The sequence below is a fragment of the Poecilia formosa genome, unplaced genomic scaffold (genome assembly GCF_000485575.1).
Source record: "Poecilia formosa unplaced genomic scaffold, Poecilia_formosa-5.1.2 Scaffold2, whole genome shotgun sequence".
Lineage (NCBI taxonomy): Eukaryota > Metazoa > Chordata > Actinopteri > Cyprinodontiformes > Poeciliidae > Poecilia > Poecilia formosa.
In genome coordinates, this window is record NW_006799941.1 from 5,618,325 (window position 1) to 5,643,827 (window position 25,503).

General features: G+C 37.5%; 1 protein-coding gene and 1 long non-coding RNA gene across 14 annotated transcripts in view; both read right to left on the reverse strand.

The window, feature by feature from the left end:
• Positions 1-25,503, reverse strand: part of cadpsb (Ca2+-dependent activator protein for secretion b) — an 89,499-nt gene continuing 63,996 nt past the window's right edge. For 4 of the 12 annotated variants that reach the window (XM_016671308.1, XM_016671316.1, XM_007551291.2 and 1 more), the window contains 14 exons: positions 24,513-24,619; positions 23,280-23,309; positions 22,732-22,740; positions 19,529-19,685; positions 19,292-19,433; positions 18,433-18,594; positions 15,966-16,121; positions 14,934-15,081; positions 14,750-14,824; positions 14,557-14,640; positions 13,480-13,512; positions 13,231-13,338; positions 1,486-1,590; positions 1-1,394 (listed from right to left, as the gene is read on the reverse strand). In XM_016671308.1, coding sequence (XP_016526794.1) covers positions 1,221-1,394; positions 1,486-1,590; positions 13,231-13,338; positions 13,480-13,512; positions 14,557-14,640; positions 14,750-14,824; positions 14,934-15,081; positions 15,966-16,121; positions 18,433-18,594; positions 19,292-19,433; positions 19,529-19,685; positions 22,732-22,740; positions 23,280-23,309; positions 24,513-24,619 — 1,490 coding nt within the window. In that variant the 3' untranslated portion in view covers positions 1-1,220. The remainder of the gene's footprint in view (positions 1,395-1,485; positions 1,591-13,230; positions 13,339-13,479; positions 13,513-14,556; positions 14,641-14,749; positions 14,825-14,933; positions 15,082-15,965; positions 16,122-18,432; positions 18,595-19,291; positions 19,434-19,528; positions 19,686-22,731; positions 22,741-23,279; positions 23,310-24,512; positions 24,620-25,503) is intronic. The other 8 variants (XM_016671338.1, XM_016671344.1, XM_007551324.2 and 5 more) reach the window with 4 other exon arrangements.
• Positions 1,916-10,578, reverse strand: LOC107836194 (uncharacterized). Of its 2 annotated transcripts, XR_001662063.1 has the most exons (3): positions 5,302-10,578; positions 2,289-5,265; positions 1,916-2,257 (listed from the first exon to the last, which is right to left on the reverse strand). It is a non-coding gene; the product is annotated as an uncharacterized LOC107836194 (long non-coding RNA). The 2 variants fall into 2 exon arrangements; XR_001662062.1 differs by having other exon boundaries at positions 2,289-10,578.

The window sequence follows — 25,503 nt, forward strand, 5'->3', positions numbered from 1 at the left end:
CACATGTACAGTAATTTTTATTTAGAGGCCACAGCTCTTGCATATTACAACTGTTGGCTTTCATAAGGCAAAAAAGCAAGAATGAATCCACCAGCTAGTTCACACAGAAAACAGAAAGCATTTAGGGGGAGGGTAGGAACCCACAGGCATGCAGAGATGGCTCAGAATGCAATGTACAGCATTTTTATATTTATATATATTTATATAATATATACAAAACAACAGTGAGACCCAAACAAATGCCAGACATCTCATTCTACACAATTACAGAACACAGACAGACCAACTTTTTCTTTTTTTTTTTTTTCAATAAAAAAAATTCTTTTTGCTCTTTTTTGTCTGTAAAAGTGCAACTCAATTAAAATAGAACCTGTTTCTAGGCCTTGTTTTTTTTTTTCTTTTTTTTTTAAATGTTGAAATAAAAATAGAATCTTCCAAGTTATCAAAATGGATCTATGGGCATATTGCATCTCCTGAACACCAACTCGAAATTCAAGATTCCTGTTGGAGCGCGTCTAATTTAGTAATCGAGGTGAGACCACGTAGCGTCGACACATGATAGGAAATGCAGGTTCTGGACTTACTGTCGGTGGTAGCAACAGTGATCGGATGACAGCTCATCTGGATCAGCCGTAAACAAATACAGTTTATTATATATATTTTTTTTATTATTATTTTCAGTTCAAAGCAGTTGGCATTCACTTAAAAACGGACAAGACAAAGAAAAGGGTCCACACACTCATCATCACGACAATGTACCATTAATGAATGTAGAATACGACAAAGAAGCGCCATATAGGTTTGCATTGGACAGGGACACACCGATTAATCTCACTCAACATTTTCAAACAAATGGTTCTCCATATTGCTTAGTTAACACATAGAAATGAATTTAGAGAAATGAATGAAGACCAAAGATAGGTGCTATCTTTATCATGACACAGCTAAACTGCCAATCATGGTTATTTTTTTAACATTTTTATTTAGACTTTTTTTTTCTGTATAATTTCTATCTTTATATTTAATAGTTCCTTCAGAGGCAAGTCGAGCTGACAAAGAGGTCCTAGAGTGGCTATCTGAGTTGGTACATGCATCAGTAACCAGGCTAAAGTCAAAAGTGTGAACGGGGAGAGTCTGGAGGAGGGGGGGGGAGGTGGAGAGACGGGCGGTTTTGGACAGACAGACGGGCTGGGGGGTTGCGGGGGGACGGTGCGCAGCCTCTAGTCCTCTTCATCCTCCTCGTCGCTGTCCTTCATCGAGATGCCCTGCATGCCTCCTTCCCTCACTGATGCAGTGGCCTCCTCCACGGTCAGCCTGTTGCGCACCGTCTCGTACATCTTGCTGTTCAGGGTGGAGTCCAAGACGCCTTGTAGGCGGAAGTCTCTGTACTTTTTCTGCGGGGAGAAAAGAGGTCCGTCAGCTCGGAGCGCCGCTGATGCCACCAACCCGCCCTGACCCCCACCTGCCAGGCGTTTCTGGCCTCACCTTTGTGATCCTGATGAGGATCTTGAGCTGGTAGACGTGGAGCTGCTGATCCATGCGTTCGGTGAGCCAGGTCCCCAGCAGGTTCATAGTGGCAGTGTACCATTGCTGAAACACATAAACACAACACTCTCCAGCAAAACACACACCCACACACATGCTCAAGACACCATGATGACGTAGAACTAACCTTTAAGACACACATCTACAACTATACACATACAGTATCCGTTACAAGGTTAATGTTCAAGTGCACACATTTTTTATTTCTTAACATTTTTCCACATTGTGCCACATAAGCACAAACTTCAATGTATTTTGTCTTGACTTTACAGATATGCCAACAATAACAAGCAGACAATTGTGAAGTGGAAGATAAAGTATAGTTTCAAAATGGTTTAGCTAAATTAAGATCTAGAATGTGTTGTTTGCATTTGCATTCAGCTCCCACAACTCAATACTTTGTAGAACCAACATCAGTTGCAGTTACAGCGTTGGGGTGTGTTTCTAACAAATTTGCACTTTTGTTGCTAATTTTTCTTTGCAATTGTGCCAACTGTTTAGCATCCGCTAACACCTTTAGCACAATCCATCATTCCATCAACTTTGAGCAGCTTCCCAATCCCTGTTGAAGAGAAGCATCCCCAGAGCATGATGCTGCCTCCACTGCGTTCATAAGGATGTGCAGTGTTATTTTTTCTTCTGCACATGTATTGCAAAATGTTTAAGATTGCTTTCCTCTGACCTGAATGACCAGGTCTTTATTGGGCTTCCCCTACGGCTCAGGCAGAACCGTGAGGTACTACATGGTGGTGGCTGAATCATGCTGCAGGGATGCTTTTCTTCAAAGAATAAAATTATTCCAATACTTAAAATCCTAATAAAATACATTGAAGTCTGTTGTTGTAATGTGACAAAGTCTGAAAGCGTTCAAGGGATATGAGTACTTCTGCAGGGCACCTTATGTGTGCTTTAATAAAACCTCAGACTGTAAATAGTGGAAAAAGGCAAAATAAGGGACTCTTACAAGAAATATACACTCTGTTAGTATATTACCAAAAACATAAGACTTAAATCTTTACTATCTGACTTCATTTACAATTACATGAAAAGCTATGTTTTTGCTTTCAAGCTAATGCTAATTTAAGTAAAGATTGTTAGTTTGAAAATAGAGCAAACAATTGGTGTAAATTTTGCATATTTATTAAGCCTGATTGGGGATAACTGTGTTTTTCTGACTCATGTAGTTACAAAGAATTTCCAGTCTGAGGTGAATTTGCACAAAATGTTTAACAAGTGATTCTAATGTTCACTTCTGATAAAGATTACTAAGAGTTTATCCTGAGCCGTCTCTGTAGAAAGGTGGACATATTGCTCACATTCCCCATTTTGCTATCTTCTCCTCTTCATGCACATTAGATATTATTGCTGATTTTACATGCATTTCCTGGCTTTGGGTTTCTTTGCATAGAAGGCTCACCTACTGTAGTGTTTCTGTCCTTAGCTGTGACTTTCCTAAATTAAGCCACTGAATAAAGATGTTGCTACAATAAGCCATGATTACTCTCTTTGTTCCTCTTTATCAGAGAAAATATTCCTTTCTCAGGCTGTTTGTGTTTTTCTTTCTCCAGTCCTCCCTGACTGTAACCAGGCTTACTTAACCAACTTTCTGTAAGTTTAACAATGAGCTCAGTTTCACTTCATAGTTTTATGTATTTTTAAAGTTCCTTAATATCAAGGTTGGACGATATACTACAGACATCAGGATCGCAATATCGAGGTGCAATATTCACATCGCAAAGGATTGTTTGAAATGCAATAATTGTTGTGTAGTATATTCCAATTGGTATATAATTTTATGTTGCATATTAATGTGAAACTTAACCAACTGAACTCAGCCTTATGGGAGCACTGGACACATGGACATTGAATAAAATGCTGAAGAGTGATGGGAGCACAGATCAGAAAGAGAGGAAAGAAGAAAATAGGCTTTTTTTCCACACCTGATATTGTCATTGGAGAAATTACTAATATTATCTCCATCGCAAGATTTCTAATGTCCTGCAGCCCAACTTTAGAAAACAAATTGTTGTGAATTGGTGCTATTACAAATGAAGAAAGCTGATTAGAAATTAGCCACAATTAGATGCAACATTGTCATTAAAAGAAGAAGCCACAGAAAACTAAAAAAAAACAAAAAAAAAACAGCAACACATGCCAAAACTAAAGTAAAAATGGGACAAATGGCATCTTTTAAAGAAATGTAAAGAAACTCAAGAAGTTCAAGTTAGCTGCTGTGTCTCTTTGTCGTCATCTTCAGTAGGTTGAGAAAACAATGTTTCATAATATGTCACTTTGTTCTCAGATGATATCAGGGGGCTGGGCTTCAAAGCAGAATTAGTGGTCTATCCAAATAGAGTCAGGATTTTCAGTACCACAACACCGTGGCTTCACTTCTTAGCTGGCTTTGTTGCTATGGTAGCTAAGCTACTCTGGAGCAGGGTAATTTAAATGTAATATTATAAGTCTGGATGGCAATAAAAATAACTAAAAGGCAATGCATTTGCTTTTTGGACTGCATTGGTTTTACCTTTGTTGATAATTTAAGTTAATTTATTTGGTAGAGACTATGCACATTAATTAAAAAATTTTCTAGACGTGCCATAATTATCCAAAAGATTATTTTTCATCTGTTGTCTCTGTGCAAAGAATATTTAAAGCAGCCGGATTTAGTACGACGATCACTTTTCATGTGTTCCCGTTATATGGATAAGCACCATTCGTAATATTCCTCTGTCAAAATGTTACTTTTGCTGTGACATCATTTTTTTTTTCTTTTCTTATTTAAAGATGAACTGGCTGTCCTAGAATAAATACCCTCAAATGGTCAGAAAGCTCTTAACCAAACTGATCAAAAGATAAATAAAGTTATCAGTTTTAATTCCACTTTCAAGCATCCAGCATGATGAGGCAAATTAATATTCATCAGCACAGACTGTGCATTTCTTTTGTCTTATATTTATTCAGGAGCGGTCGTGTAAATGCTGTGGCAAAGGTCCCACATGCGCAATGCAAAGGACATGTGAGAGCTGCAATGTTTATGTGACAGAATCTTTTCAAAGTATCCCAAAATATCTGTCGCAGCTCAGCTTCTGCGGTGACAAATGCCTGGTAAAGCAGTGACAGAGAATTATCATTTGATGGCACTGTTTGAGTTAGTTTTGCCAAACTCTTTGCCAAAATTGAGAGATATGTTGAACCAATTTTGTAGCATAGGGTAAAGTGTTATCTCTTACAGAAGGTCAGAGATATCTCTGACTTTCACCTAACTGCTAAACAAGATAGATTGATTTTATTCAGGCTGCAGAGTTTGCAGCAGCAACTCCCATCTGAGCTTGGAGAAACATCAAAAGGTTCTGCCTGGAGAGTTGAGCTAATGGCTAATCAGAGTACAGCTAGTTCCAGAACAAATGTCAGGTATCTTATGACAACTGCAACTCATTTCAATGTCATGGTTATGTTCTGATCAAAGAATCCAGATTGATTCAAATATATTCCAAAATGTCAGAATCGATTTCCATCCAAGAAAACCAACATATTGCATCAAATATTAGCTTTAGCGGAGGTAAGAACATTTTCAGGTATAGAGTCAAAGTACACAGCAGGTAAGATGTTGTCTGCTGATTATAAGCCTCAGATCAACTTTTGTCTCCATTTGCTTTTAACATGGACAATTCCTAAAATCTGTTTATATGTATGACTTGTACGTATTTACCATCACTGCTGTAGTGTTTGAGTAGTAAATAAATTATTATGGACATGGTTAAAATTCAGTGTGTCTGCACATTGAGGTCTGGGTGCAGAAACTGCACACTTTGTAGCAACAAGACAGACATTTCTCAAGGAAACTGCTGAACCTACTCCATCTTTGTTGCCAACTTGAAGCATGGGATTAGCTGTATTTCCAGAAACAGCATGTTTGGTTCATTTTGATAAATTAGAAGATGCTGAAGCTCTGATCCCTGGTGCTTTTAGGTGGCTTAGTTTGAGCCCAGCTCTGCCCAAAAAGTAACAAAATCCTTCCAGAAGCTTGCAGTTTCTTTGATCCACTCCATACAGTCTCCAAGGAAGAAGCTCCAGATTGTTACTCCGAAATAGTTCAGCGCAGCAGTGATTACACAATAAGAGCTTACGGCCCAGTTGGAGGATTTGGTTACTGCTGGGTGGAGACAGATTGGCCATTTTCTTGTTTATGTATAAACTAAGCCAGTGTGTCCTGGATCCAGCCTCGGATATAAGACAGACAGAAGTCGAGGAGAGTATATATAATCCGGCTCAGAAATATGTGCATTTTTTAAATGTCAAAGTGAGTCTTTCATGAAGTCTTAAAAGCCCGATTGAGCAGCTACTGAAAATTATTTAACTGAAGGTTTTAGCTACTACCAAAGAAATTTACAAAACGAAAACATTGGAAAAGGATCCAGTCACAATGCTGCCTACACTTATTGACACCCCTGGTAAGGATATGAATAGCAAACCTTGAATGAATTCGTCTTTAACTGCAGTATGATGATTTTATAATGAAAAACACTTTAAACATTTAATTTTAGTGTAATAATTCACTTAGAAAATCCACCGTAATTTAAAAGAAAACTGGTAGCACGCTAATTCCTACATAGTAAATGCGACTGAATAATTGTCAGTAATTTGGACTTCACTTTATTTAGGTGTAAAAGAGAGTTTGAAAGGATTCATTAATCTTTTTTTTTTTTTTTACCATACTATTCACTAACATTGACAATGTTGCAGAATATTATGCAACTAACAACTTCAAAATGGGAAAGACCAGAGAACAGTCTATTTAAAGTAAGGCAGGTGTGTGTTGCTCACCGTGGGTCAGGAAATAATGACAAGAAATAAGTCACTCATCCAAATGTGCCCTTTTCTACAGTTAGACCAATAATTAAAACATGTATAAACTGGAAAGGTGGCAAACAAGGCTGGACAAAAACCCAAATGTATCTTTCCACAGCACACAATAAGGGAGGTTAAAGACATCTTCAAAACTCACAGTTGGAGCACTAAAATCTCTTGCACGGAAAAGCAGAAAGTTAGTTTAGACTTTTAGAGGACGCCTTCCTGCTTCCTGTCAGTGGAAGTCCCTTCGTTTGTATTACGGTTTTCCAAAAAAAAACAAAAACAAACAAATAAATAAAAAACCTCTTTTCCAGTACCGGTTCGTGTTCTGGTGTGTTGAAACTGCAGCAAAGAGTGGCATCTTGAATTTACACAAACTCCATACTATCTAAATATCCAAACACTATATCCATACTAACTATTGGATTGGGAAGCATGCCAAGAACCAGCCCTCTTTGTCTGATCATTACAAACAAAACCATTTGGAGATTAGCTTAAAGGTACTTAGATCACCAGGACAAATTAGCCCTGGTAGATCAGGTTTGATGCAAAAGATGAAAATGTGCACGCGAATCCCATGCCCATTGCTAAGCATGTATGAGGATCTGTGATGCTGTGGGCCTGTTTGCCTTCCAAAGTCTCTCATGGCATCATGAGCTCTTTGAAATGCCAGGAGAATTTAAGTACAGTTCTGGTGGACTCCAACGGAAAAAACTGAAAGCAGGTAATTATCGGGGTAATTTACATTGCAGTGACCCAAATCTTGATGAAAATGCTTCACCAGACGTAAAATCAACCTTCTTCTTTAGCCTTTATCTTTCTTCAATCTTGTAGAAAAACAGCGAGACAAAAGCTTAAGAGCAGGTGCAGGCTGCTGGTCAATCTATTCAATTTCTATTCAAAATAAATCTCTGCCTTACGGTCCCACCTTCTGAAATGTTACTGATGAAAAAAAAAAAAAAAAACTTTTCAGAGTGTATACATAATCTGATATTTAAAAAAAAATTTCTTAATATAAGATTACTTATAAAAATACTGCAATAAAAAACACATTTATATAAAAGCTGATTTTCACATCTTTTCCAGGGTTGTCAACAACTATAAAGAATGTTCTACGCTAACTGCAGATAAATTACAAAAAAACAAAAACAAAAAACTTGACTGTCTCTCAGCTTCTACTACAAATAAAACTGGTTGTTCTAGTTATTATTTCCCCAAAAAGTCCTCACAGATGACTCAGAAAGAGCTTCTTAAAGGTGCTCACTGATTCTGCGCCCGCTGGAGGGAGTTGGCAAAACAGAAGCAAGTTGTAAAAGTGCTAAAAGAATCATGTGTTTTTTAAACTGCAATTACCTTTTGAACTCCTAGAAAATGTTGAAATCAATATTTTGTAAAAAAAAAAAAAAAAAAGAAAAAAGAAATCTGCATGGCCCATCTATTCCTGAAGGCAATTACTTAGCCTTTATTTATAATTTATTCAAGTGGAAATGCTGAGCTGCGTCGGAAACGCCCGACACAGCAGATACGAAACAACTGCGGGGGAAAATGAAATTATACTCGTGATAGGAGTTCATTAGCGAAAGAAAATAGGATGAGAGTGAGTAAATGGTTAGCAGGCAGAGGGGAGCAGGGTGCTGTTTTCTTGGAGCTGTTTTATTTTTTTTTTCTTTCTGCGGTTTGCTTCGGCTCATTGCTTCCCAGAGAACAGCACACATCTCTGATAGAAACGGTAAATCATACCTTTAAGAAAAAAAGAAAAAAAAAATCAACTTTAAACCTGTGAATAGGCAGGAATGCAGGAGCGGAAAAGGCCCGAATTAGAAGTGTGTGGAGTTAACAGGTTGTCAGGTTGCATGTTTTTTGTTTAGCTGAGGGTTTTGTTTAGATCAGGTGCAGATGCCTGTCCACTTCACAGTCGAGTTGAGCGTGCAGTGCATGCAGACCTCGCAGAAGACGTGCTAAGGAAGGCTGCTCTATGTGCAAATGAGGCAGAGCTCTGAGGAGGAGGGTCATGCTAGAAGATGTACACAGGAAGATTATTTGACTCTAAAAATCATGCCAACCAACATAATGTGATAAAACAACGCAACGCAACACTAGAGATAAGTGCCACTTTTTTTTTTTTTTTTCCTTTACAGAAGGAGGCAGCAGGAATGGTGTTAATCAGAAAAGAGGAGATTAAAAAGGATTGAAATAAATTAGTGAAAGAAAGACAGATAAAGTAGAGCCTTTGCAGCAACAAGGAATGACTTTTCTGTGCATGCAGATGAGTCGAGAGGCATGCATCTGATTCAAAAGAGGAGCAAAAAACAGAAAAGCTTAGTTAACATGCAGTTTAAATGTGCCATAACTGACATGTTCACAGCTTAGAGAAATCTTTTGACTCGACATGACAGTGCTCGGTGGGACTTCAGAGCACTCTGGGGCCACACAGAGGACACAAAGGGTAAAACGCCACATTTAAAGAAAACAGTGATGAAACACAGAGAGACATGGTAACCCCGTGGGGACCTCAAAGACGAAAAGCAGACCCACTTCACAACAGCTTTGTGCCTTGTGCCAGGACAAAAAAAAAACAAAAAAAAAACAAACAAACAAACAAAAAAAATAAAAAAAACAATCAAGTTTGTCTGGCACAGGACTCCTTCTTCTACAGCCAACACAGAAATAGAAAACCAAAGGGGGCCTTCTGAGCGTCTGTCAGACATTAGACGTCCACGCCACTGCCTCACAGAGAAAAGTGTCCACCCACAGAGCTGTCACACACCTGAGCAGACGCCGCTCTGTACAAACAGTCACTGAATGACATGAAGCACACACGTCACAGCAGTATGTGTCAACCGAAATCACACATGGAGGACACATTTCTGCCAATGTATCCCGTCAGGATTATGTTTGTTAAGACAGTGCTCTCTCTGCTAGACACTGGTTCCCAACTCATTCGGCTTGTGGCAAGTTTCCATTGAGCCTTCTCCGCATTTTGTTACATAACAACAGCAAAATTTGATTTGTTTTACTAGGTTTTAATGTGACGTACACAATGTATTGTGACATTATCATGCTACGGGGATGTTGTTTTTTTTTTTTTCAGCTGGAACAGACTGAATGCTCTAGTTAGGTGAAAACAAAAGAAAGCTCTTGTCATTTACTTCGTCGTTCTTCTTGTTGCTTTTCCATAAAGGCAAAAGTTGTGGAGTGCACTACCAGTATTTGGCCTGCCAACAGATTCTCCCAGCTACGTACGGCTTTACGTCGGTCCACAACACTTAATCATCATCATAGAAACATTAAGCTTTGAGGCCATGGTGTGACAAATCATGAAATAATTTAAGACGCATAAAAACTTTTGCAAGTCACTGTGACTAGTACGAGTCTGTTCTGTTGTATAATCTTTAATCTGAGTGTGGGTCCCATTTCAAATGGCCTTAATTTAATTTTAAAGCACAGCTGGGAGCCAGTGGGACAATTTGTTAAAAACAAAAGAAAAAAAAAAAGTAATCACTTTATATTTTCCCAGGGAGCCAGACTTTCATGTAATCTTATAAAGTGTTTAGGATCGATATTTCTTCCGGCTTTCTGAAAATCTTTCAGTTTGTCTTGAATTGCTCTCTGTTTTTTCGTGTTTAGGTTCAGCACCTGACCCTTTTATTTATTAACGCACTTAACTCTGACCTATGAATCATCCCGGCGTTAAAAGAAGAACCAACAGTTTGTCCAGAGACAACCTCACAAAGAGTCAAGTTTAAATTGGATCTTTAGACTCTTAGTTAGCAGCAGCCTGTCACAAAGGCACGCTTTATTCCTATTTCTATGGTTGAATACATGAAGTAAACAAGTCTGACAGACATAATGGAGTATTTTAACACCAACAAGGTCGTTCTTAAATGCCATATTGGCTGAAATCTTGACAAATGACTTTGCTGGAGATTTTTTATCTTGTATATATATTTTTTTAAAGACATGCCCTTCAGATACTTTTCTTATGCTTTAGCATTTATGCCTGACATATTTTATTTTTGTTCTCCATTTGTCAGATTGTCTTATTCTTTTAAGCATGACATGCTGCCACATTCAGATGCTTGGATTGTAAATCAGGGGAAAAGCAACCACAAAAAAAAAAAAAAACTTTAAGGGAATCATAGCAAGAAGTTTTTGGAAAAAATATAAATAAATAATGGTCTAAAATGTTTGTAAAAAACTCCGTCTACCTGTACTCAACTAAAAAAACAATTCATTTGATATTCTGCACTATAAAATATTTAAAAAAACAAACAAATAATGTAACAATAAACTTCACAATAAACTGGAAATGATAAAAAAAAATATTTTCATAGTTAGTTTTAGAGAAAAAGAGTAAAAATGTAAAACCGACTGACATCTCCTTACTGCACCAGGCATCCTGATGAATGGCCAAAACACAAGACTGCAGTTCCCAGAGGGCTGAATGAATTAACTACACACTTAAATATTTAAAGCACAGTTTGTGAAACGTAATTGTACCTATTAATATACATGTCTATGGGCATGGATGGGCATATAATGCAGAATTTAAAATCTGGAACATCCTTTCAGCAGATCAGGTTCAACTGGCTCTTAAATAAACATTTACATAAGCATGCTATAAGGTCTTCCATATAGAAATATTTTCATTTTGGAGCAACAGGTGTGTTTTTCTGTGTACACATAATTTATTCATTTGGAACCTGCAGGCAGTGAGCAGGTGAGAGGCCAGCTGCTAAAAAAACAGAGGAGGGTTTTCAGCTCAGTGAGCTGACAAATGTAAAACAGAGAAGTCTGGAAACTATTTTGTTGAACTTTAAATTGTGTTAATGCAGCTTCGCTTTATTCAGGGAAGGCTGTATCAAATATCAAATCAAATATTTTGAGACAAATAGGAGTTCATCAAGAGTGTGTGTCTTATTTCCCGTGTTGCATGAGATGCTTTTATTCATGGTTCATTGTCTCCATTCATTTGTTTGCAGTTACGGTTGGAGTAAGCGTGAAGGGTGCTTAATATTTCACTTTGTCTCTGTCCACATAGTAAATTGGATCAGGATGCCAATAAAGGCATTTTTAAATCTATCTATGTCGCCCCCTGGATTAACCTCACAACCTGATGTCGGTGTATAGTCTTTGATTTTATGTCAGCAACACACACAGTGTTATTATGCCCAACTAACAGCTACATTTTGTGCAGCTAACATTTTAAAACCCCTATTTTTGTGTATGCAGTTTGCATACCTGTGCTGTAGAAGATGTACATTTTAATAAATCTGTGTTTCCCTTAAAAAAATTAATAAAAAACAACTAGTGTTCATTTATTTAGAGTGAAATAGAGACTGTGTGAAGTGATGTATCTCCTCGCCTCCCAGGGTCATGTGATAGCTACCAATGTTTCGTAGCACAACGTTCGGAGAAAGATGCTAAATTCATCAAGCAGAACAACATTTCCCTTATGTTTTTTCACAAACCGTGACCTGGAACTGCACTGAAATATGTGTTTCAAGCCAAATGATCAAAGTAAAACACCACATATGTTGTCTTTAATTGATGTGGCAGTTTTGTTTGATGACGTGTTTTCAAAAAACAAGATTTTATGAAAGAACTCTAAATTTGACAATAACTACAAATGTAGTCTTAATGGTTGACCTTACGCTATAAATTCCTTACGCTTGTTTTGTTTTTTTGATTATAGAAACATTAAAATATCTGAGTAACTTCTGGAATTACAAGAAGCTTATGTAAACTAAGAAAACATAAACCAACTAAATTCATACAAAAAAAAACTGGCAAAGACCAAGTAATGTTTTTTATTATTATTATTTCAACCCAAGTGAAATGAATTTAGAACCGATAGTTGTTAATGGTAAAAAGCCACTGCATGTTAGCTTTCGTTTTTTATGTTTGGAAACAAATCAAGAAGCTGTAAGCTATTGTTTTAAGCGGCGCATTGTCTTTACAGCAGAAGATTAAGGTAGAAACTTCTATTAAGTCAAAATGTTGTCACTGTTATATAAATGGAGATGAGAGGATTAGAAATGTTATGGTAGAGTAACGTAGAATTACAGCACAAATATAATAAATATAAACCTGACAATATGTAGAGATTTTACTGAACTTTAAAGCTACTGAGTTTTTAGACGTGTTTTGTACATGGCACTGATTTCTATAAAGCATCCGACTGGGACTCACTAGGAGCCTGCATTCCTTTCTCTTGTATTTTCTGCTTTAATGACCCTTTATATAATATATTTGGAGCCTCGGGTTGGGAACCATTGCTCTGACAGATAAAGGCTATCAGATATGTTAGCCTCTGAATTGGCCACCATTATGTGAGACACCCTGCAGTGTCACCTAATATAATTCGTGCCATAATGTTTGAAACCTGGGAGTGTTGGAGTGAAAGAAAATCTTATCTATTAGTTGGTGTCCTGGCATTAGAGCACTAAAGAGAGTTCTGTCTTGTTTATTTTGTTTGTTTTGGTTTTCCCACAGAGAGCACTGCTTCAGATAATCCTTTTTTAGACGATGCTTTTATGGACTCTTTGTAAGTAAAGTTTTTTTTTTTTTTTAAATACACAAAGGCCCAAAAGCACTGTGGCAATGCACATCAGAATGCAGAGGGCAGCTGTGATTTACAGAGAAAAGAGACAGAACAAGAGAGAGAAGCAGAGAGAAGAGATGTAGAGAGGATCAGAAAAGCCTCTTCCACCAGGCTGAAGCACACTTCCTGGTCTCAAAATGGGACTTATCCCTCTCTGCCCTGTTGTTTTGCCACATTTTGGTAGGTCCCTCCCTTTTACTGAGAGGAGGAGACGGCATCTTACTTACATCAAATAACCTTTCTATATACACCTCCTCATTGACCTTTTCACGGAGCATGTCCTGAGAGTGGCGCATAAAGGTCACGTAGCCATCTGCCACGTCCATCCCAGGTTTCTGTGAAAACAGAGGCACAGCACTGTCATGACTCAGCAGACGACTCCACACTGGAACACAACGGGTGCCACTGGACGGTTTTCAGAGAGGCAGCAACAACATAAAGTCATAAACATAAAACGGTGATGCTACTGAACTTACAGGTACATCCACATATTTTGAGGCAGCTTTCACCTGAAATAAGAACAAAATCTGTCAGACACTACTCGAGAATGTTGGCATTATCATTTGTGTTGCACTAGTTTGAGAACTATGAGCATAGTTTTAACAAACCCGCCGTTCTCCAGCAACAAATACCAGAGATCCTACAAATATCTTACACGTCCAAAGGCGCAAACGACAACAAATCTTATTTTAAGTGTTGGATAATTTGCTGAAAATTTGCTCTTGGTCTCATTTATATAAATGAAAACACCTGTGGGCTTTTTCAAGAAGTTAGCAATTGATGACAGAGTCAGTTGACAAAACTAAGAGGAGGAGTTGTGTGACTTTTTTTATGTTTCCTGTAGAAAGTACTACTGGTTCAGTGTTTCTCTGTCTAGGTATGTCTTTATTCTTGACTGAAATTGCTGCCAGGGCTACTGCAAAAATTAGGGTTGTGTATAATTTCTTTGTATCCATTTTTTCCCCAATCAAAAATACTTTAGCCACTGTGTTTCTGTTGAGATATGTCTCTTTCCTGCATACTCTGTCATTTTGTGCATTTTCCCAAACAAATTCTTCCCAAGTAGTTTTGCTAAACAGTCTCTCTTTCCTTCTAGTTTTTCTTAGCTTTGTGTTACGGTTTCTCTGCTTTCTCTCTTGCCATCAGACCGTCAGTTCCCAAAACAACAGAAAAAGAAATACTCGTAAAAGCTTGTGGGGTCCAAATAACCCCATCTAAATTCAACTGAACAGCGTTTAACTTACTTATATGGTGGCTTCATTACTTGTGAAATAATTTCCTGACTTGGTTCGCTACTTGATTTTCCACATCATGTTTGATGTATCCAGTTTAAAAACAACACTTAAAAAAAAAAAAAAAAAAAAAAAAAAAAAAAAAAACTAATAATTTTTGTTGTGCTTTAAACTTCAGAGCAGGAAATAGTTTATTGACTACATCCTGGACATAACTTCTTGCAGGTCATATGTGGCGTTTTTATCTTGCAAAATAAAATCAATTTCCAATGTTATTCTTTGTGAGGAGTAAAAGTTTGAGGTGTTGAAGCCTCATCTCACCGTGAAAGAGAGGAAAGACGAAAAGAGAGTTCCTTCATCGTATCTGGAAATTTTGGCCAACACTCCCTCTAGAATAGCGACAAACTGACAAACAAAAGAGAAGATTTAGAAGCAAATCTTTCATATATTTTTAAAATTTTCTTAATTTTTTATATGTTTACATTGTTTACAAAATAATAAATGAATTTTGTACCTTTGCAACCAGAAGTTGGATCATGTCCTTCACACTCTCCTCAATCAATTCATCTATCTGGGAGTGTAACTGTTTCTACATAAGATAAAATACAAATGAAAAAAAAAAAAGTTAATTAAAGTGGACTCAGAACATAGAACATGACTCTTCAACATCTCATGAATACATCAGTGGGAGGTTTTACCTCTTGGCCCATCTCCATGGCACATAGTTTGGCTGATTGGTCCTTGGCGTCCACCATCACATTGAACATGGTGCATAAAGATGGAGAAATACGGAAGTCTGTGGTCTTACTACTCTTTGTCAGCTTGGACTCAAATGCCATTCTGGTCCTGAAATGCAAGCAAAAGATAATGTACTTGACTAAAATGCTGATGTGTATAACTCAGTGCCTTGCAAACATGTTCAAATCCTGTTAGCACTTTTCCATTCTGTCACATTACAACCACAAACTTCTATTTTAAGTATTTTATTTAGATTTCATGTGACCACAAATGTACAATAAGAGTTACAACTGAATTGCTTAGAGCAAAGCATATTAATGTGTTAGAATGGCCCAGTCAAAGCCCAGACCTCAATGTGAATAAGAATCTGACAAGATGAGGGAATTGCTATGCAGCCAATCTGCCTGAACTTTAGTGATTCTTACTGTGGGATTTTCTGTATTTCTTCATTTTCTATGCTTTTGTATCATCATCCTTCATGTTTGTGTGTTTTCCTTGGTGCCATTTGACTTTTATGTCTGTGTCAGATTATAACTTCAGACGTGGCAGAACAAAGATAGGAAGTAGTGCAACCCTTAGAGAACTCCTGCGGCTTCAACTCTTGGCATATTTTAGTGACAACTTGTTTGACTTTGGCTGTTTTTTTTAACCAAAGCTCAATTAAACTGTTACTCAATCAAAGCACGGTGTCTCATGGGATTATCTAAGATGAGGGAAAATCATCATTAGAGCTAATTTACAAAGAAAGTGCAAAGCTAGTATCAGACCAGCAGCAAAAGTTGATTTTACACAATATTTGCAAAGGGAGATCAAAGAAAAATGTTTAAAAAAAATGCCCAGAAATTATGCATAACTTTTGGTTTAACTTCATAGTTGTGAACTTTTTTGTTGTTCCATCCCTTTAAATCCCAATAAAACTCCCACTTTCGCTGTTAAATGAAAAAAAAAAAAGCAAATATCTATAAAGCACTGCAAGTCTTTTTTTTTTATACCTCTTGACGCAGTTCTCTATCATGTTGCTCGACATGAGCCTGATGCGGTTCTCGAGGTGTTTGGCAAACTCCTCCTCCGGCCAGTGCAAGTCTCTGATGAAAGTCTGAAGGGCGTCCAGCTTCCAGAAGAGATCCTCTGATGTCCCGGAGCCGTTACTGCCATCAAGCCAAACACACATCGGTCAGAAGGTAAAGGACGCGCTGCTGCGGCAAGCGGCTCTAAAACTGACAAGCGGAAGGGGATTTGTTGAGGCAGGTGCAGAGGAGGATGCTGTTCCTGTACATCCAAAGATTTTACTCTCACCATACACCGACTGCGCCATCCAGATGTCTACGTCACCTTCTGCTGGCTCAGATGTGTTTGGACAGTCAGTGTATGGGTGAAAAGGTGTGGGTAGGTTTTACGGCAACAAATCAATAACCACACTGCAGAGCATGATTATTGATTGATATATGAAGAGGTAACATGCAGGTAAAATCACTGCAGATACAGCCGCTGTTAACACTGTAAGACATAGAGGAAGGGAAATGTAGATGTGAGAGAGGGCAAGAAAATGTTCAGGAAAAAAGAAAATAAAACAAAAACTGAAGATGTACTTATCAGAGGCCCTCTCTCAACATCCATTACCCTGGACTATTGATGCCCCTGAAACAAACCATGCAGACCTTTCTGTTCTGGAGCAGAGCCGATTGGGAATCAGGAAACGTTTTGAGGCGAGAGGGAGATGTGATAAAACGGAGAGGTTTGAACTCTTGGCTCAGAGCCTCTCTGCTATATCATCTCCAATCGATGGCTCTGTCGCTTCATCCCAATCAGACCACTAGCAGGTGTTAAAGGTCAGAGATGGACCTATAGCCATATTGCTGAGCATTGCTGTTATGCTCCTCTGCATCCCAGATGAGCCCCTGTTTTTGCTACAACCTGTCTTAACTGGCTGCAGTGGAGATACTTTTTTTTTTTTAAATTAAATATACCCTTTAGTTTTATAAATTGTGCACCAGTTTAATTTTTACATAGCAACCCATGAGCCATGTTGTAGCAGTCTTTATGGGGGAATGTCTGTGGATGTCATAGAGGGAAAATGTTATTTGTAGAGTGGAGATTTAGACTTATTGTCTTTGGTATTTTTGATTCTGCACTCATTGTAAATCCTGAATTTACAGCTTCCTCCACATATAGACACATTGCTAAGGATCTATAAAGAAACATAACCTTAAAAAAAAAGATCTTTTGTTGCAGCTGATAAATGTAGAAAAGTCCAACCTCTGATTTGGGTCTATTTACTCAGCGGGCTAAACTCCTCCCCCCACAAAGAAACAGTTATATTGTTTTGCTTAACAAAATAGATATTTCAAAAGTAACAAACAATCCAAACTGTTCATCTTGCCACAATACTGAGTTTATCTGACCACCATGCAAAGAGGATTGTTAGAAAGGCAAAACAAACAAAAAAATATCTGAAGTCTGGCTTGATGGCAGTAATGTGTCAAAAATGAAAAAGCGAGTTTCTATTCTTTCACCACAAACTTAAAAATGTAAGATTTTATGCTGGGGTTACACATGAAGTATGTGCTTAGATTAGGTGAGTTTGAGCTTTCTGGCAACAAACAGTGGAAAGTAAGGGATGCTGGAAAGCACCAGGACATTTAAAAAATATATTCTGATCTCTGCCAGAGTACTGAAAATGACTCATCACTGGGGCTTTCAACAACATAATTATTTGTAACACATGTGAAAATCAGCACAGAATAGGTTAACCAGTTTTAAAAAATAAATAATTTTTTTTAACTCTACAAACATATTCTCATATTTTTTTAATCTCTGCAAACATAAAAAACCTTTGAAATGAGCTGAATCAGAGGGAATCTTGTCATCTATTGATGAATGGTCAAATATCCGTCTGTCTGCTCCAGCTTCATAAAATATTATAGGTTTAAAGTAAGCTCCTTCTGTTTTTGGCACAAAGCAATTGTGCAGTGTCATTATCAATAACTTTGGTATATATTACTTAATGTAAAAAAATGCAACTCGTATAGAAATACTTTGCCCCCACTAAGTAAATGAGCTCAGCCTCAGCATGTGCAACTGCAATAAAAGATGAATTTCTTTTAAGGCCTAATTAATCTTATCCAAGTGTGGAAGGTGCTGCACATCTACATGTTTCTGTTTGTTTTCGTCTTTATCTCCACACCTCAGCTCAGCAGCATGCATGTCGAGGCAAATGAGAGCCTTGCAGCCTCATTTCAGGAAGCAGAATCCCATCTACTCTAACTCAGAGGTACCTTGGCATGAACATGAACTTTATCGAAAAAAACTTACATCAAGGAAAACAGGTTTAACTTTTCATTTTGTGAATTTGATGCATACTGAAATATAATCGAGAACAAAAAAAAAAAAAAGTCATCTTCATACCAAGTTGCTCTCTGCTTGCTCTACGAATCTAGAGTGAACTAGTTGAATACACACTCAGAGTCATATATAGCAGCCATCCATGACGGGGTTGAAAAGCTAGGCATTTGTGGAAGGTTAACTGATAGTCCTGCTACTGGCACTGGCAGATTTGGTACTTTGGGAATTTGGAGGTTCACATTTGGTAGATTCACATTGGGCAGATTACTTGTTAAACTCCTGCAGAAAAGACAGACAAAAAGAAACAAAAAAAAGAATCCATAACAGTGGTGTGGGAGCTGTAAAAAGCCATGTAACACTCATCATAAAAGTAAAATCTGAAAATAGGAGAAGGAAGAAACATACAGTAGAACGCATAAACTAATATCAAAGAGACAATATACGGAAATACCCATGAGTCCAGAGAGCTGGACACAAACATGTGATGTAGTAAAAGCAAGGAAAAGTAAGGAAAACAAAGGAAAAGTAAAAATATCTTGTTTAATAATATTTGGCGAAAAGCGATAAAATGCAACATTTAACATGTTTAAGCCACAGCAAATGAATTGTAACAGAGACAAAACAGACTGAAAAAGCACATATTATGAAGATTAGTTTACAGACAAAACAGAAATATTACATGTTGTTCTGATCCCAATGTGCTTGAAAAGAAAAGGAAAAAAACGACTAATGGCACATGCATTAATTAAAGACTACTTCCAGAAATAAATAACCTATTTCTTTCAAAGAAAAAAATAGGTTTTTCCGCCCACTCTTGGCTCATTCTTTAACAGTGAACCTAAAGGAAGTCAGAGGGAACGTTATAGCTGCTCTTTGAGATTTTTCAGCCTCCACACGGTCATTCTGTTGTCTGAATATAAAAGCGTTGCATGTGCAAGCATCCTGCAGCCTTGCAATAAAGACACAGGCTCCTTACTTAACAGGCTCCCAGGACTCCCTCTCAAAGCCCTTATGGATAGACTGTGCGATGGAGGACTCCATCAGATCCACATATCTAACCACCAGAGGAGCATACAGATCCTGGAGGTGTTTGTGGAACTTTCCATTGCACAGATAATCTAAGACGGGGAAAATAAGATGCAACATAAGAGTATTAGGACCTTAAATTTAGATAAAAGTGTCCAAAGATAAACAAGCGAAGGATGGAGCTCACAGTCTGTCCGTAGGAAATCATTGAGGAGTTGGAAAAGAGGAAAGCTGTCCCAGCTCTCAGGTGACTGGATCTCCAGGGCAGCATCCATGTCGATGCCATAGAGGGCCAGGAAGTTTTCGGCGTGCTCCACCATGAGGTCTGTCCACCATGCAAATGCCTAGAGACACAGCAGAAGGATGAGAAACATGGTGAAAACGGCCTTCAGACGAGCTAAAGGAGGAGGAACAAAGGTTCTCAAGTGAAAACACCAGAGGTGTGTTAAAATATATGTGTATTCTCTGATTAAACTTGAGATTATTGGGACTTCACTGAGCTTTCTTGCTTAGACCTGACTCTTCTTTCATCTCTCTTCTTCAAATGTGAAACTAAATCCAGCAGCTGGTTTGCTCGGCATAACATGGCTGCTCACTGTCAGCTCAGTTAACTTCTCCAGCTTTTATTGGACTTTTGTTGAGCTTAAAGGAACATACTGAAATCTGGAAGCCCGTCAAATCGTGTTTCTGTTTAGTCATCTAGTAAAAGTTAGAGAAAAATGTTTAACTAAATGGGCAATTGCTTTACCATTACAATTAATATTAGAAGTCAATTCTTAAATAAAGTGTCCACTTGTTCTCTCAAAAATAACTAAGCAATGTGTAAACATTGTCAATTATGATCAAGTCTTATTTTCACTTATGCCAATGTTCTGGCATTAGCAAATAAGCAACTAGAAACATATTAGCCAAAAGTTATTTACGTTTTATACGCAATGTTACCAGCAGGTATTGCAAGTATTGACTAAAATACTACCACTAACTGAAAGGCTAGCAATATAAAGTTAAATACAACAAACAATGTGTACTCTTAAAGAGAAACAATCTTTTAAAATAAGTGGTTTGATTCCATGCCAGTCTTAACCAGCTGTTCCTCTGTGTTTTAAGTCTTAATAGGTGCTAATAACAGTATGCAGCTAGGTTGGTGTAATTTATTTTACGCCTTATTGCATGAAAACATATTGGTGTCTTCCAAAGACGTTTAAGCTTCCTCAGGTATTTATTGTCTCATTTTTGAAGGTGAACATACAAAACTTGACCTTTCTTATTAAACCCTCATTCAGTCTGTTGGTTTATGTGTGGTATATTGAGAATGCTTGTCATTACATATTGCATGAGTAATTCCAACTTAACTGGTAGGAATTTGTTGATGCAAAAATATTTGACAGATTTGCAAAGTTGTGTTGCATGAACAGTGCTTTGCAAAAGTATAAACGCCAGTTGAACATATTTTGTCATATTATAACATCACACTTATCAAGATTTTTCAAAATCGCCATTCACAAAGTAGTACAAACCCGATTAGTGGGAGGAAAGAGACACATGCTGTGTAACATTTGCTTTATATAAAGCTATGAAGAGGTTTTGGGTATAGAGCCTGTAAGTCTTTTTTAGGGTCTTGACAGATTGACATTTCCCCTCATTCTCCTTCACAAAATAACTCAATCGCAGGCACATCAACAAAGAGCTATTTTTCAAGTCTTGCTACATATTCTTTACCTGGAGTTAGGTCTGGACTTTATCTGGGGCATTGTAACACTTAAGCTGAAGCAAAATGGCTTTCTGTCAAGAGTGACTTTCTTCTTGCCACTTAATCAAAGCAAGATTTGTAAACAGCTGGAGGTTGCACGTTATTCTGCAACCTCAAGCAAAAACACAACCTCGTGTTTTTTTTCCATGACTTTGTATTTTGGAGTTTTTATAATATGAAGCACTTTCAACTGCCTTGTTGCTGAAGTGCTATACAAATTAACTTGACTGATTGATAGAATATTGCACATGAACAACAGCTGTCTATAGTATCACCAGAGTTCTGATTCATGATACTCTTGCCCAGCCTGTAAGCATATGCAGATGACCATGGCTTGATAGGTTAGCAGAAGTGCCATAAACAGTGCTTTGTAATGTTAAAAGCTTGGGATACTGTTTTATAATCGAATCCTGGTGTATACAAGTTTATCCCTGACAACTGCATCGAGCCATGATTTACTCAGTACTCAGGTAACTTCTGAATACAATCTGTTACACTGGATTTTTTTAGTTCTATCATAGTAAAATGGCACTGAATGCAAATGGATGCCCTTTCAGATTACTAGGAAAGCATTAGAGAACCATGTATCCTTTCCCCTCCACTTCACAGTCATGTCCAACTTTTTCTGGATCTGTCACAGAGTGACAGAAAAATAAGTTGAAGTTTGTAGTTTTAATGTGGCAAAATGTCACAACGTTCAACAGGTATGACTACCTGTGCAAAGGACCTTATCTTCAGCACGATTTCTATGTATCAAAGGCAAAAGTGTTTTTTCTCATGCAAACATGGATCTCCCTGCATGCTTTTCTCCGAAGCTAAGAAAATGAGGGGGTCCACCATTCACATCAGCAACAATCTCACAACCCACTAGATGTGAATGTGACTCATGCACATCTTTATATATAGGCACACCAAAGACTGCAGCCCACAGCATGTCTCCACTTGAAGAATGGCTTTCCCAATTAGTTAAGTAAAGTCTTTGAGATTCAGATGACAATTTTCTGGCACGGTCAGAATCTCCTCACCCTTTGACAGTAGTTGCTTAGCTGGCAGTCTTGGTTTATTTGCTTATCATTCAGGATAACACGTTGCCAAATTCAGAAGCTTAATCCTTTCAAATTGTTCTGCATGCTTTTACTTTTAAACTCTAACCGTGAAGGTAAAATTACCACCTGGAATAACAATGGCAGACAGACCCACTTACCCACCAACTTACCTGCCCATTCCTAGAATAAAAAAAAAGCATGAAAGCTCTATTGTTAGAGATAAAAAAAAAAAAGGCAGCAAACAAGCCTTTCTCCACCACAGTCAAGGAAAAAATACTCTCATGAAAGTTGAATGAGAGGACGGTCAAATTTTTTTGTCAGGTTAGGGAGAGGAAAACGCTGAAAGGTAGAGTAGCCTCCAGCCTTTGATAGTGGTTGAGAGACGCAAACAGGACTCTGAGAAGTCTGTGTCATACTGAGAGTTCAGGCACAACGACTGCAATCCTGTATCAGTCAAACAGTGTTAAAGGACCAGTCCAGAGTTGGGGGGGAGGGGTGTACTGATGCTGAGGGGGTACGATATGTGGAATCATCTGTTTTGACATGCACAGAGCATTATGGGGGAGGGGGTTCTCATTCAGCTTGGCTACATACCTCTTTTCCCTGCTCGGACAGTCACCAATCATTAGACAGTAAAAACACAGGAAGATGTACAGAACAATAATGTACTTTGAGAAATTTGTTTGAAACGGGTTTATATGTTAAGAACAGATAGCAGAAAGGGATGGAGGAGGAGGAGGAAGAGAAGCTGGAAAAGAAATGCTTGAACAAGTGCGGACTGTGAAATCAATTGTCAGATGGAGAAGGAACAAATGTTCACGGTGGATCAAACTTCAAAGGTTCATATGGAGCATACTTTGGGAAATTTTCTGGTTCGGCATGCTTGGAGAAAAAGGAAACCTCTTTATGGCCTGATGAGCATGCTTAATGATCACAATCATGTTGTGAAAGCTAATGTGCTTCTAGTTTTTTTAGATTTTTATACAAGCTTGCTCTCATATCTTTGCCTTAAAACCCACCCAGAGCTACAGCAGCTATGAGTTCAATCTCTGCCTGAAACGTGCCTCTTGCCATAGTGGCTCATGCCATACAAGGGGGTTGTGATGGGGACTGAAGAGGAGAAAGAAATATAAATACTGTACCGATTGATCTCCAGAACTTGTGACTGCCGCCTGTCAAGCATATTCAGAGAGATACAATAAATCTGCTTTATCTGCATATTCTGAGACCATACTGGATCACCTGCAGATCTACACAGCTACACATAGTCATGTTGTTCTCTAGCAGAGTATTTTAGAAGAAAAAGTCGAACAATAATAAAGCTCATTCAGTGTTTTAAAGCAGTAATATTTATCTTATACTTAAAAATTACATTGAGAAATACTGCAATTTTTAACTGTGTATTTTTCAACTATTTTTGCTTGTCGGATTAAAACTACCTCTACTAAAGACAAACTAGTATGCTCATCCGTATTGTATAAAATTTGTGGAATAAAAATCAGTGTTTATGATGAACATGGACAAAGCATGTGCAACTCAAATGCAACAATTTGTCATTCTACAGCCATCAGCTGGTAAGATGGACCCACAAGTTTAAGTTTGTTCTCAGAAGTACTCATTTATTAAATATATATATTTATTTTTATTTTTTTTAAATCCTCACAGCATAATATTAGTAGACTAAATCCAGAACACCAAAAATACAAAAGGTAACAAATATGTCTGAACACCTGGAACATAAAGAGATCCAATCTAAAAATGTGTTTTTGCAGAAAAATTGATAAACAATAGCTTGATAAAAGATCTGTAAACATTTTTTATCCGCAAATTAGGCTGCATCACAGTTTGAGAGCCATTAATTTAAATGATTTTAGGAGTCTAAACAAGTGAAAATCTCAAACAAAAAGTATAATTTATTCTTACTTAATACTTCTTTTGATAAAAAAGACCCGTAGTATTAATAATGATATTTTTTTTCTTTACAAAGATACCATAAACAGCTAGAGCACTATAATTGGAATATGCAAAAGCAAAAAAATATATATTTTTGTAAAAAAATTTTATCACCTACTATAACTACTGAGCAGCAAAATATAATGTTTAGTCTGTCTAATCTACAGTACATCTAAACTTAAGCTATGACGCGTTTAGTCTTATTCTGTTCAATGCTAATTAAAACCTTCCTCTATTAAATTCATGCAGGATTTCTTCTTCTTCTTTTTTTTTTTTTGCTACCCATAGATGAAAGCAGCTTTATTTATAGCTGGCTGACTATTATGACACTAACTCTCTGAAGTGGGACGAGTGGGATAAGAGTGAGGAGTAAAGAGGGGGACGTGCTTTGAGGAGAGGAGGAGGAGAGGGTTCTCACTCACCTCCGCATGGTGTTCCTGGTTCTGCTGGAGGACCTCTATGACTAACTCCGCCAGGCGAATTGTTTCCTCCAGCTTTTTGGCAGGCGTGACTAAGCGGCCTGCGTTTTCTGAGACAAAAGGATGAGGGTGAGGGATGAGCGGTTAGTCAAGCAAAGAGAAGCATTCCAAGGGGGGTTTTATGACTATATGGGATAATTTTTTTTCCCCTTAATTTTATTCAATTTAGCAAAAAAGCATAAACACAGTGTTTACACTGTGATGTTTACCCACTTATATCCCTTAAAGCAAGTAATGTATAAGATTTTTCCATTTTACAGCACCCTAAACCCCTATTGTCTCCCCTAGTGAAGATGTGTGAAAAGCCTTAAACTATATTGTGATAAAGCAGCATAATCTCACACTAAATCTGGAAAAAAATATTACTTTTATATGTTGTAATATTACTTGTTCGAGGGAAAAATGTTTTTTTTTTTATTTTTTTATTTTTTTTTAAGAAGAAAACCGGTGCAACACTTATTGATACCCAGAGAGTTCTTATAAAATTAATACTTAAAAGTATGTTTTACACTTTTTTGATTTGATCACTATGAAACTTCCTGTTTTCTGGTTTACAAATATGGCCCAAATCCCACTTGTCCTGGCTCCTCATCAAAACAAGAAGGACAAGATAATATGTCATTTTTAAAAAAAAGTACTTGGTAGCCTTTAAAAGAAAGTACAAGACGACAAACTTCTCTGCAAGACAGATTTGTAGTGCACTGCTACAGTAAAAAGTGACAATCCAGGGTCACGAAGTCAGTACAAAAGCCATTATATGTGATCTACAATATATGGTGTCTACTAAACTCTACTGGGACTTTAACTGGAATTGTGTGCTGGAGTCAGATTAAACCTTGACTGAGCTTTTGGCATCAAACACTTAAGGTGGGCCTGGTGGGACTCAGAGAACAAGTCATGAATATCTGGAACAGATCATCATGTCTTCTGTTAA